This window comes from Lissotriton helveticus, chromosome 10, assembly GCF_964261635.1.
Source record: "Lissotriton helveticus chromosome 10, aLisHel1.1, whole genome shotgun sequence".
NCBI lineage: Eukaryota > Metazoa > Chordata > Amphibia > Caudata > Salamandridae > Lissotriton > Lissotriton helveticus.
In genome coordinates this window covers 959,484,334-959,497,489 of record NC_136071.1, presented here as the reverse complement: position 1 = coordinate 959,497,489, position 13,156 = coordinate 959,484,334, and the positions used below count along the sequence as shown (strand labels likewise).

Below are 13,156 nucleotides of genomic sequence, written 5' to 3'. Positions count from 1 at the left end.
GTGGGGTAGGGACTTACCCAAAGCCTTTATTGAGCAACCTCCATTCATCCGATGTTAATTGATGATCAGACAAGTTAACTATGATGGTATTCAAATCGGGGTTCTGCCTCTGCTCCGGGTTACCCGGGTGAAAACATCTGCTATGTCTGTGCCTGATTCTGGCATGCCCTGCCTCTGCACCTCATTCCTCCCCCTCTGTTGCCCCTTTGGGTCTGGGCTAAAGAAGAGCGTAACAGCACTCCCAAATCCTGGTTTGACTGTACCTGGGGGTTAAATGCCAGGCCCTTGTTGTTGTTGGATTATATGCTGATTGGAGGGTGGCCTGGCATATAGATTCCCTCTGCAGCTCCTTGTTGGATTACAATACTAAAATTCACCCAAGGATCATCCACATATTCTTCTAATGGTACAGGTAATCTCGACAGGCAATCAGCTACAACATTGTCCTTGCCAGGCACATATATGTTCTTGTACACATATTCTTTCATCCTCATGGAGATCCTAGCTAATCTGGCGGAGGCCCCAACACTGCCCTCAGGGGTTAAAATTCTCACCAACGGTCGATGTTCTGTGCGAATGGTGACTGGCTTATCCCAAAGAAAGGCACAAAAATGTTCCAAGGCCCAGGCACAGGCTTATGCCTCCCTCCCTATAATACGGCATTTACTCTCTGTTGGGGATAAAGCTCTAGATGCAAATAAGATTATTCTCTCACAACCATCACACCTTTTTTGCGATAGAACAGTCCTTTGTCACTTGCATCAGTAGTTAGGAAACATTCTGAGTTTGGGTCAAAACGGCTTAATGCATTCACTTTTTCTAGGTCAGCTTTGACTAGGGAAACGTTTGCCTCACAGTCAGCCGACCATTCAAATTTTATATTCTTCTTGAGAAGTGAGCGTATGTTGTACACCTTGCTGGCAAAGTTAGGTATAAACTTGGCACAATATTCGGCCATGCCTAAAAAGGATCTTACTTCATCTTTTGTAGTTGGAGCAGGTGAACCTACAACAGTATTGATCAAGGTGGGCTTGGGTTTCACACCATCTTCAATTATAATATGTCCTAAGTAAGACACACTCCTCTGAGCAAACTTGCACTTGCTAAGTTCAACAGTCAAACCCACTCTTTGTAATACTTCCAACACATTATTTAAAATATGATCATGTTCTCCTTTGCCCCTGGCAGCCACTAAAATGTCATCTTGAAAGAAACTCACGCCCCTCATTTTGCCAAAGAGTCTGTGCATCAACCGTTGAAAGACTGCAGCAGCCGAGGCAAGGCCGAAGGGCATGTGCCTGAATTGGTAACACCCAAATGGCGTAATGAAGGCAGTGAGCTTTCTGGACTTCGGCGTGAGTATAACCTGGTGGCAAGCTGCTGATAAGTCTATGGTGGAAAAGCAGGTCGCCCCCTTGAGTGATGAAACCATTTCATTGATCTTGGGCAGGTGAAATTTCTCAATAACAATATTATTATTTAGGTGGTGCAAGTCAATGCATAAGCAGATTTTTCCATTGCTTTTGCACGCTACCTCCACTGGAGAAATCCACTCCAAATTCTCCACTTCCTTGATCATTCCTTTTGCCATCAAACCCTCTAACTCTTTATTAACTTTGTCCCTTATCAACATAGGAACAGGTCTTGCTTTGTGGACCTTAGGTTCAGCATCCTTCTTAAGTACAATATTATGTTCGAACCCCTTGAGAGCCCCTAAATTATTTCCAGAAACGGCTGCGTATTTTTTAACCAAGACATCTTCCAACTTACTGGTTTCATCAACTACTAGAACCTTTTCTTCACTAGTAGGGTCAAGGATGATATTTAATTACTTTTGATCCATCCAGCCAAGCGCTGATGGACCAAGTTTGGCCACATATAACTTCCCCCTTGCTGAGCTCCCTTTAAATAGGAATGTAAGCCATCTGAAGCCTAACATATTGATCTTCTTACCGGATTAACATCTGTGGGGCATAACTGGCGCCCAATTCTTTTTTTACTAATTCTTGTTTCCACACCGCTTCATTTACAATAGTATTGGGTGAACCTGAATCAGCAAACATGTTGACTGAAACTCCATCCATAGATATCTCACATACAGGCTTTCCCTTTAGTGAATTGTCAATGACATTTAAAACAAAGTTTCCCTGAAAACGTTTTACACAACACTCTCATTTTCTGCATCTCGGTCAGTACCATCCTCTTCATCCCACACATATTTAACATTATTATTTCTTCACCGGCACATTTTGCTAAAATGCCCAATCAAACCACAAATACTATATTTCTTCCTTGCTGCAGGGCAATTTTTGCTATAGGCCAAGTGTTCCTTGCTATCACAATGGTAATACCTTCTTTCCTCCGGTTTCTTCTCTCTCCACATGTTCTTCTGTGGTTGACTTTGACCACGACTCATGGTGTGTTGGTATTGGTTTCTACTTGGGTTCTGTACTTTGAAGACTCTCCCAGATTCTTTTTCAGAATCTTTAATCACAGTGGCACATCTCCCAGACATTTCAGCTTTTCTCATAATAGCTAAAACATACTCCAATGGTGCATCCCCATTGACCCATAAGCGATCTTGGATAGGAGAATTGTTATTATGCATGACTGCCTGGTCACGTATTAAGTCGTCATGTAGATTTCCGAATTTATAGTCAATGGCCAATTTTTTTAGATCATCCACCCACTCGTCTACAAGTTCTTCTTTGTGCTGTTTCCTTTGGAAAAACTTGTGACATACCGAACTGATGCAGACTTTGGGGGCAAAGTATTTGTCTAGGTCTTTTAAGGCTGATTCAAATACATTAATATCTTCACTGCTGATAATTTTGGGCATACGAGTATAAGTCTTCAATCCAACAGGCCCAAGGAATGAAGTAAAAGTCTTTTCATCTGATCAGGCTTCATCTTATCAGCCTCATCCACTGCTTTGATATAATTTACAAAATAGTTCTTCCATTTGAACCATTTCCTACTTGATTGGGATCCAGTTGCCCAAAATGAATGTGGAGGACTAATTGTGAAACTTAGCTGTGCCATAACTTGTTCCACTTCCTGAGGTTCCTGATCACCTTATTCCATGTGCAGCTAAGTAAACTAGTATGTGGATTTATCTATCTGTGACTTAACAGTGATAATAATGTGCCTTCTCAATAATAAAAAAAAAAATTCCCAACAGTTTCAATAATAAGTACAATGGTATTGGTGAAGATGCAGTAGGGAGCAATGGCGAATTGTCAACAATGACACGACTATCTCACCTGTTTGCCTGGATAGTAGTTCAAAAATGGCTAAAGCCGTGTAGTAAGCTTGTATATATAAATAAGAGAGGTAATCCAAGTTTGCAGGTTAGGAATGCAGGTTTTATTCCAGAGTAAGTAACCCACGACCGGCAGTGATGAGCAATAGAAATATAATAACCGTAACATTGAAAACATTGCATTCTAAGAACATCCATGAACATTCACAAGAACCCTCTTGTAAGATTCCTTAAAGAAACACTGTATGATAACTACAATACATACTACACATCCTTCCCCTAATAAATAAACTTAAACAAAAGATAAATACCATAAGAAATTGTGAAGGAAAAGCAATACATGAAAAAGTACAGATAAATGCAATCAGACAAGTGAAAAGAAATTCATAAAGTAAAAAGAAACTAATCCAAAACATAATCATGAAGTCTCATAGGGACTGATCTGATTCTGCGACCAACCCCCATATCATCCCCCGCACCAATGGTATTTGAAACAGGTTGTAAAGCAGGGAGGGCAGTAACACTCTTGGAATCTCCCTGAGCTAATGATGAAGAACCCGGATTGACATTTGTAGAACAATTAACAGGAACAGATGGCATCGTTGAAGTTTCACCAACACCAAACCAATCAGAACTGGAATTATCAACTAAATCCGAATTCTGCTTGTTAGAGGAAATAATCCTTGCTTGCTGGTCAGTGATCTTAATGAGGACATTCTTGTTCCACCAACCCCTTTCAAACAAGAGAGCTGCTGTTCGAGAGACTTTTAGAACTTTCACAGGAGCAGAAAATTTAGATTGACTCTTGGTGATTTTTACAGGTTTTTTTATGATGACCCAATCACCTATAATAAGTGGCTTTTCTGCAACATGCATACGATTATCGTAATGATTTTTGTAACATTCTTGTTTCATTTTTACACGTTCACGAATCTTAGCTAAATCAACATTGACCAAAGAACTTTTCATTAACCAAGATGGATTTAACCTAGAGGTTGGAATTCTACCTCGAAGTAAAACAAAAGGAGAAACTCCTGTGGTACTGTGTGGAGTACAATTATAGTTCCATACTTTCTCACAAAGAAATTCTGAAATATCCAGACTATTAGTACAAGCAGTTTGAACAGCTTCTTTTAACAAACGGTTTGCTCTCTCCACCAGACCATTTGATGAAGGACTGTAAAGAGGAACAAACGTATGCTTAACATCCAATTTGTTTAAAAACACCTTCACATCCTGTGAAACAAAATGTGAACCGTTGTCGGAAACTAATTCATGCGGAGTACCATCAATAACAAATAAACGCTTTAAAAAGGATACAACAGAATCAGAATTCGGATTTTTAACAAAAGAAAAATAAATCCATTTAGAAAAGTAATCAATAGCCACTATTAAATATTTATATTCAGAATTAAAAACAGAAAATGGACCCGAAAAATCCAAGGCAATTTTCTGCCAAGGGGCTTCAGGCCATTCTACTGGTATAAGTGGTGAATTGGACAACTTCCAGTGTTTATCTGAGCATAAACACTGGGGACACTGGTTGACGAACAACTTTACTTGATTGTCTATTCCAGGCCACCAATAAGTGGTCTTAATTTTATTGGTAGTGCCAGTAACACCTGGATGACTCTCATGTGCCACCGAAATAATAGATTGCCTAATACCAGCAGGCGGGACAAATTTGTCTTGTCTGAATAAAATGTCACCAGAAACTGACAACTCTGATGCAACTTGTGCATAATGTTTCTCTTCCATGGACATGCTTCTATCCATAGGCCAACCTTTAATCAAAAACCTTTTAACATTTAGTAGGCAAGAATCATTTTCCATACTATGTAACCAATCTTGTTTAGTTATCTTATTACCTTGAAGAGCATCCTCTATTGCAAAAACACACTCCAGATCAGAATTTACTGACTCCTGTGTGGGTAAAGGTATACGTGATAAACAATCCGCCCGGATATTTTTACCACCTGGCACATATTTAATTTCAAAATTGAATTCTTGGAGACGTGCCAACAATCTAATTAACCTAGAAGAAGCTCTATTAGAGGAACTTTCCCCAAGCATATAAATTAAAGGCTTATGATCTGTGTATAAAAGAAATCTAGTTCCCCAAATGTACATTCTAAATTTTTCCACAGACCACGAGCAAGCCAAAGCTTCCCGTTCAATAGTACTATAATTTAGTTCAGCCGAAGTCAAAGATCGTGAAGCAAATGCAATGGTGCATTCTTCACCTTTAATCATTTGACTAAGGACAGCACCTAGTCCCCGAGAACTAGCATCCACTGTGATGATGCTCTGAACACCATGGGAAAAAGGTTTGATAGCGGGAGCAGATAGAATCATATTTTTGATGGAATCAAAAGTAGCTTGAGACTCAGTGGACCAAACATACTTGGCATGCTTTTTCAAAAGATCTCTGAGCGGTTGGACAATTAGCGCATAGCCCTTGACAAAACGAGCATAATATTCACTCAATCCTAAGAATGCTCTTAAAGAGTCTTTGTCTAAAGGACAAGGAGCATTTTTTTATAGCTTCTAACAAAGAAGATTTAGGTTTAATCCCCTCCTTTGATAGATTGTGGCCTAAATAATCAACCTCATTAGCTAAAAATTTGCATTTCTTTTTGTTGACAGTAAGACCATGATTTTGTAAAGATTTTAAAACATATTCCATCAAAATGTAATGTTGATCCAGTGATTCAGAATGCACCAAAATATCATCTTGAAATGCCTGAATTCCTGGACAATTATTAAAAATGGTATCCATTAATCTTTGAAAGATACTAGCTGCCGAAGTGAGTCCGAAAGGTAGCCTTTTATACATATAAACCCCAAAAGGTGTCACAAAGGTTGTAAGTGGTTGAGACTCTTTAGATAACGGAATTTGATGATATGCTGAGCGCAAATCAATAGTAGAAAAATATTTACTACTACCAATGTTGGCCAGCATATCATGAATTTTCGGCAAAGGATGCACATCAATAACAATGTTGCGATTAAGAACCCTAAGGTCTGCACATAAACGAATTTCGCCGGAAGACTTTCGTGCTACTACGGCAGCAGAAACCCATTCTGAAGAATCAACTGGACAAATAATGTCTTGAGCTATAAGAGATTCAATGTGCTTCCTCAAATCTTGTTTAACCGATAGAGGCACGGGACGCACCTTCTGGACAACAGGACAAACCCTATCCTTTAATTTAATGTTATGCTCAAAATTTTTTACCAAACCAATTCTGTCATCAAACACCTCTTTGTATTTTTCTAATACATTGCAGAGAATAGGATCATTACAATAGTCAAGGATGGCAAGAACTGGTAGATCTCCTAAGGCGACAGGTTCAGGATGACCAGGTTTTAAAATAATACCCAGCCTAGCTTGATCCTGCCAACCCAAAATATCCCTGCCATTAAGTGCAACGTACATTTTAGTAAAAATTACCCTCCCTTTAAAATCAATATTGTCAGGGAAATAACCACGCATGGTTATATCAAAACCCCCAAAGGCTTTGGGATTAACATCTGTAGTGAGTAATTTTTTGTTGTTCCAAGAACTCTGAAAGGTATTTTCATCTAATATGGTAATAGGAGATCCAGAATCTGCCATAACTTGCATAGTATGTACACCAATAGAAGTTTTACATATAGGACCCTTTACACTGAAGTCACAAAGAGCATTAATCTGAATAAAAGATATAGAAGAAACATTTAACGCATCACAAATTTCTTCTTCAGAATATACCATATTAACTTTGGTTTTATCTCTGGGTAAACGACATAATGCAGAAAAATGACCAATACGTTTACAATTTGAACATCTTTTACCTTGTGCTGGACATTTTGGGTTGTTTCCCACATGAAATTTTGAACCGCACCTGTAACAAAATACATTGGATTTTTGTTCAAAAGTTTTTTTACCACTCACGCGGTTAGAAACAACATTAACATCACAATTATCACTGGATGTTTGTGAAACTTTACAAACAATTGAAGAAGAGGCATGTTCAGCTAAAATTCTTGAGGAAACCACTGAACACTCGATGCTTTTCGCGATTACAATAACTTCATCCAGTGTTGGATTTTTACATGTCAAAATTCGCTCCTGGATCTTTTTGTTGAAACAATTAAAAACTAACTGATCACGCAGAGCAGTTTCTAGATAAGTGCCAAACTCGCATTTTGATGCAAGTACACGCAAAGTCGCTAAATAGTCTTCTATGGACTCCTCCTGTGATGGTTTCCTTTTAAAGAAAACATGTCTCTCGACCATGACTGATGGATCATCTTTAAATTGTTTGCCAAGACGGGTTAAAGCCTCAGTATAAACATTCCATGTGTCATCATCAGGTGGAGCTTGAACTACAGACAAATTATCAAATAATTGTTGTCCTGCGTCTCCTAAGTGGTTAAACAGAATAGCTCTTTTTCTTGAGGCAGAATACTCCAAAGCATCTATTGCTTCCAAATAATTGGTGAATACTCGTAACCATTTGTGCCATGGTGTTGGAGGCTTGCCAGGAGCAATTAAAAATGAAGGAGGTGCTACAATCCCACTGTTATTATTGCTTGATGTTGCCATTTAGAAGAAAATTAGTTAAATAAATTCTTACTTGTTAGTTTGGAAAGTCCTTTATAACTGACTTCTGTGTTTTCTTTAATTCACTTTCCTTTACACGTGAATAATTGTCAAGAAATGCCACTAGTCGCGTTTATCCGACAAAAATGAATTTCATAAAATGGCCGCCTGCGCAGTGACGCTTAACGTTGCATGCGTCATTCAAGAAACAATGCGCGTTGCCATGGTGTGCACAGGCTGCAAAGACGTACTGCGCGAGAGACGTTCAGGCTGCAGTGATGTATTGCGCGAGACCAGTTGGCTCGGGTCGGGTCGCGAGCAATGAATTTGGTGTGCGTTTGAATAACGGTAACCAGGACCGTTGTAGCATACACCAAGGTATTGTAAAATTAAAATTAACTCACAGTTTTTTGAAGCGTAATATTCTTTAAGTAAAAACGATCCTCTGAAATTGATGAAATCACAATTTTCGAGTCGGTTCCGTATCTGTGCTTTATGAAGTCAATTGTCGCACTGCTCGATCTGCTCACGTCGGTGGGTTTGAAGTAGACAAACTTTCACACAAAAAAAACGTCGCCAATAAATGTAGTAAGCTTGTATATATAAATAAGAGAGGTAATCCAAGTTTGCAGGTTAGGAATGCAGGTTTTATTCCAGAGTAAGTAACCCACGACCGGCAGTGATGAGCAATAGAAATATAATAACCGTAACATTGAAAACATTGCATTCTAAGAACATCCATGAACATTCACAAGAACCCTCTTGTAAGATTCCTTAAAGAAACACTGTATGATAACTACAATACATACTACAAGCCGTTAAAATCTAAAATGGGGAACCATAAAAATACACATTGCGTCGCTGAAGCTGGTCCGATATTTTCCCGACACAGCCCTGGGTGAATCCAAGATGGCCGCTACGCAAGGTAACGCTGCGTGATGATGTATCAGGCAACACGTCACTGTAGGATACGTCACTTGCGCAGCCCCCACTCACTGGACTTCAGGCATTCCACGGAGCGAGGAGGGAGGCACGTCAGATCAGAACACTGCCCCGCTCAAAAAATGCGGCAGATGGCAGTTCCCCCAGCGGTTTGCAGAATAATAAAAGTAAGGTGTCTTACCCCAATTTTTGCTGATAGAAGACAGCTGGGGTCAGCAGAATTCCAATTTCGAGTAGGTGTAGAAATAAGACTGTGGAGGGTTTACAAACAATAAAACCCTCTTCAGGATGTACTTGCGGTAAAATGTATAAAAAAATGAAATAAATAAATCCAGGCAGTAATCCTCGTTGATTCGTTTACAAGTCATAGCCAATTGTAATAAAGGTGAAATGTAGTATGTAATCCAAAGCTTTATTGTAGATAGTCAGAAACAGGTGAGAGCCAGGCAGCACGGCTTCCCCTCCAGGACACTGGTAACAACTGATGCCCTGGAATATAATCCGTGAAGTAACAGCAAGAGCATTCCATGCCTCACTCTGCCCCACGCTCCAAAGTACATTCAAAGGAAAATACAATGCATAACAGAAGAAAGTACAATACAACACAAGATGTAAGGGGACGAGGTATGAAATCATGTTTTAAATTATTCATATACATTTCATTCATTACACAGTTATTCGGATCTATTGAGAGCTATGTGTTGTCATGTCAAATGACAATTGTCAAGTTTGGCAAATGACCATCCGATGGGATTAACCTTCCAAAGCAGATACATTAGACTTTGTAAATCTAAAAATTGAGAATCAAAGAATTGACTCAAGAGAGTTGGTGTGCATATGATCATGAACATATGGCTAGGCTTGGTATCAGGTCTGAACAGATCAGCATGACTCAACCAGAAGAGAAGTGACAAAGAATTGCATCCAGTTAGAGCAGTAAGAGAGAAGTTTCTTTTGTTTCAAGGGCAATTTCTCAAATGTTGCAGGTTTCTCATTTGAAATCCAGCAAGATCATAAAGACTATCTGGGAAATAGTTTTCTTTTTGCATTTTAAACACACCCATTTGCAAACAGTTCAATGGAAACCTTATGACACCAGCCATGGTTTTTGTTCACTGATCCCACAACTTTTAAAGGTAATCCCTAGCGGTGTGCAAAATTGCATACTTGAACAAATCTAATCCAAATGTCTTTTTCAAACTTTGTATAGGGCGAAAATTGTGATGTTTTATATAAAAGAAAAAGAGGGCATAATCAAAGGGCCTGCTGTGTACATGAGGGAGGATATAGTAAAATGTTGCTGTTTATTATTAGTCACCGATCAGAGCCAACACATCCAACACGTTCAGCACCTCTCCTTCGAAAGTCATCTTCTGCCCATCAGTCATAGAACCCTCCCTACTAAGGTCCATTTTGGTGTTTCTCCCCCTTGTACACTGCCACAGAGATCCAGACAACAAACTCAAGACATTATACAACCACAGGATGTCTTATCCTTTCTGGTTGGGACATCATGTGGCTAGGAAACAGTCCACTAGTGAAGCCCTACAGGATGCAAGGCTGCTTTACATTGATAAAATCATGCAACTCATAAACTAGTGGACTGATTAGCAAACATAAAGTTTCCATGTTTGGGTACGACTTCACAGGCAAAGTTACCATGGGATAATTTAGCCCACTTATTTTCTCCAAAAAAAAGGAAAATCAATTGCCAATGCTGATCAAGATAGAACATATTTTGGCATTAGATTCTACTGCTCCATTTGTGATTAACACAGGAGCAGCAAGTGTTAAAAAACAAAATTACAAGCTTGTGTCAGGTCTGTCTAATCTGTTGTTTACCATGCCTAAGGCTTTTATTACAAGAAGGCATGGTGGAGGAAGAAATGTCTCTCCCTATGTATTATATGCACATCAATGATGCATATGTATTGGCACTCTGACAATGAAAACTGGATTTTTCTGTTAGATTTGGGAGGACACTAGGAATTCAATAATGCACTTCCCATTCACACACCCAGCCCTCAGAGATCAAGTTTAGTGTTGACAAAGACCTTTGTTGTCTTGGATTTACCCTGACACATTGCATTTTGGGCCTGAACTTGACCCGAGGGTATCGGGTATCAGGGCGCTTTACACGAGCACCAGTTGCATTACATGAGGACATATTCATTTTTGTTAGGCACTGGGTGATTAAGTGCTTTGCCCAGAATCACAGGATGTTGTGCGTCCTTGCCTGGACATGAACCCCGTTCCCCAGTATTGAGGTTGACCGCCCTAACCTTGCACCGCCTTGCGTGATTCAAGGGCAATGCAAGCCCTTGATAAACATGGGCCTTCATCTAGAAATGCAGACTCTTATGATGATGTGAGAGAAGTTACACACACTCTGGTCTATCTCACCACATTCCTGGAATGTTGTGGCCTAATCTCATTAATGCAGCTCCTATATGCTGGTTCTATATTGGCACTAGGAACAAAGAAGAGCAACCATACTAAACCTGAACTGATTGGATAATTTTTCAGTTTCCTTGTAAAAACAATATAAAAACAAGGAGCTTTGTATGCAAAAGCCTGCATCTTTAGCAATGTGCAAAATCGCTGCATAAGTCGATATTCTAAAAATGAAAAACGCACAAACATCCCACAAAGCCTTTCAATGCACTTTCCCATGCTACAGCACACTGTGCCAGAGATTATAAGACTGACCCACAAGCAGTTTCTTTCCAAAGTGTTTCTCTCTCTAAAACTCTGGGGCATTTTGAATTACCTGTCTCTGCCCTCCCTATCATTATAACTGTATTTCGCTTCTTCTCACAACCAATGCCCCTTGATAGGGAGTCACGGCATTAAATAAAGAAAAAAAGGCAACGGCGTGCTATTACCTCTCTAGAGCTGCAGAAAAATATGCTTTTGCAAAGGGGTTTTGAATGCCCTGTAATTAGTGATCAGATGATGTTTTCAGGACATATCGAAAAAGGTGAAAACCTTCAAGTAAACTCTGATGCCTCTGCCCATGATGACTGACATAAAGAACCAGCAAACGAGTTGAGCAGTCACAAGAGGGAATAAGGTCCCCATGAAAGGGCTTTTTACGGTAAGTTGGCAGTAGTCATATCCTCTTTGTACCTGCATACAGCGTTTCAGCTGGGGAATTCCTTGACTGCAAAACTGTTTGCTGAATTCAATTTTGACAACAGAATTTCCTCATTGTGGATTAGATGTTTGGCAGCAGGGTTTGGTGTTTTGTGTAATACGAGTTTGGCAAAAGCACTTCTCCTTTATGAAATTCAATGTTTATTGAAAGCAACATCTCTTGTTGAGTACAGTATGTGCTGAATCGCACAAACTATTTTGGGCTTTGCAATGATTCCGGTAAAAAGAAACATTATTTGACAGTTCCATGAAGCAGAAGACATGCCAGGGAAAACATCTACCACCATTGCTCAGCATTTTATAGAGGGATTGTTGGTTTTCCTTTGAGGGCTACATATAATTTTTTCTATACCTGCTATTCCATGAAATATCCATTTTCTTTTCCCCAACTACTTCACCTTACATTCTGATAGTCTGTACCTACTAAAAAAAGTTGTTGTGGCTGCAGAGTGATTTTGGAATTGACCCCTTGCTAACCCTACATATAAGGCTGGTAGGTTAGTCACTACAATCTAACTTTTAGAAATGGGATACTCTAGTTGACAGAGGTATGCACCCTGTCCAGGTAGGGAACCTTCCTTCTAGCCAGGGTAAAGGAGTTACACACCCCTGATAAACCCTCTCACCCCCTTGGTAGCTTGGCACAAGCAGTACGGCCTATCTAGAAGGCAATGTGTAAAGTGTTTGAACAAAACACACACAGTAACAGAGTGAAAACACTACAAATGTACACCACACCAGTTTACAAAAATGAAGTATCCTTATCTAAACCATACAAGACCTAAACAGAAAAAAAACAACATACACAACTCATAATGTGACTTTTAAAAGGTTTCAAGCATTCTATCCAAAGGACAATAGGGGTGTGTGATTGTTACCCAAAGCACCTAAAATGTGTCAAAATCCACAAGGTAAAACAGCCGCAGAGGAAAGTAGCGTCAGAAAACACAGCAATGCATCAGTTCCTGAGTCCTTTGGGAGGTGATGCCACAGTTCTGCTGCACGCAGCAGAAATGATGCGTTGAATCTGGACTACAGGGAGAAGTGATGTGTCGATTCTAAAATGTTTCTGGTCTGTGCGTGCAGTGTCAGAAAAACTTGTCACACAGGTGCGATGCATAGAAACTTGGGATGTGCTGGAGGTTGATGTGGTAGATGCAAACAGGTGATGCATTGATTTCTTCAGCAGTGCTCCCACGATGTGTAGT

At 39.6% G+C, this 13,156-nt stretch overlaps 1 protein-coding gene across 9 annotated transcripts in view; it reads right to left on the bottom strand.

Moving 5' to 3' along the window:
• The window catches only part of LOC144784678 (metalloreductase STEAP4-like), a 445,141-nt gene that overhangs the window by 23,423 nt on the left and 408,562 nt on the right, over positions 1-13,156 (bottom strand). Inside the window, exon 6 of one of the 9 annotated variants that reach the window (XM_078663627.1) lies at positions 7,100-7,149. The exons of the other annotated variants lie outside the window; for them this stretch is intronic. Within the exon in view, the coding sequence (XP_078519753.1) occupies positions 7,100-7,149 (50 nt within the window). The remainder of the gene's footprint in view (positions 1-7,099; positions 7,150-13,156) is intronic. 9 annotated transcript variants of the gene reach the window in all.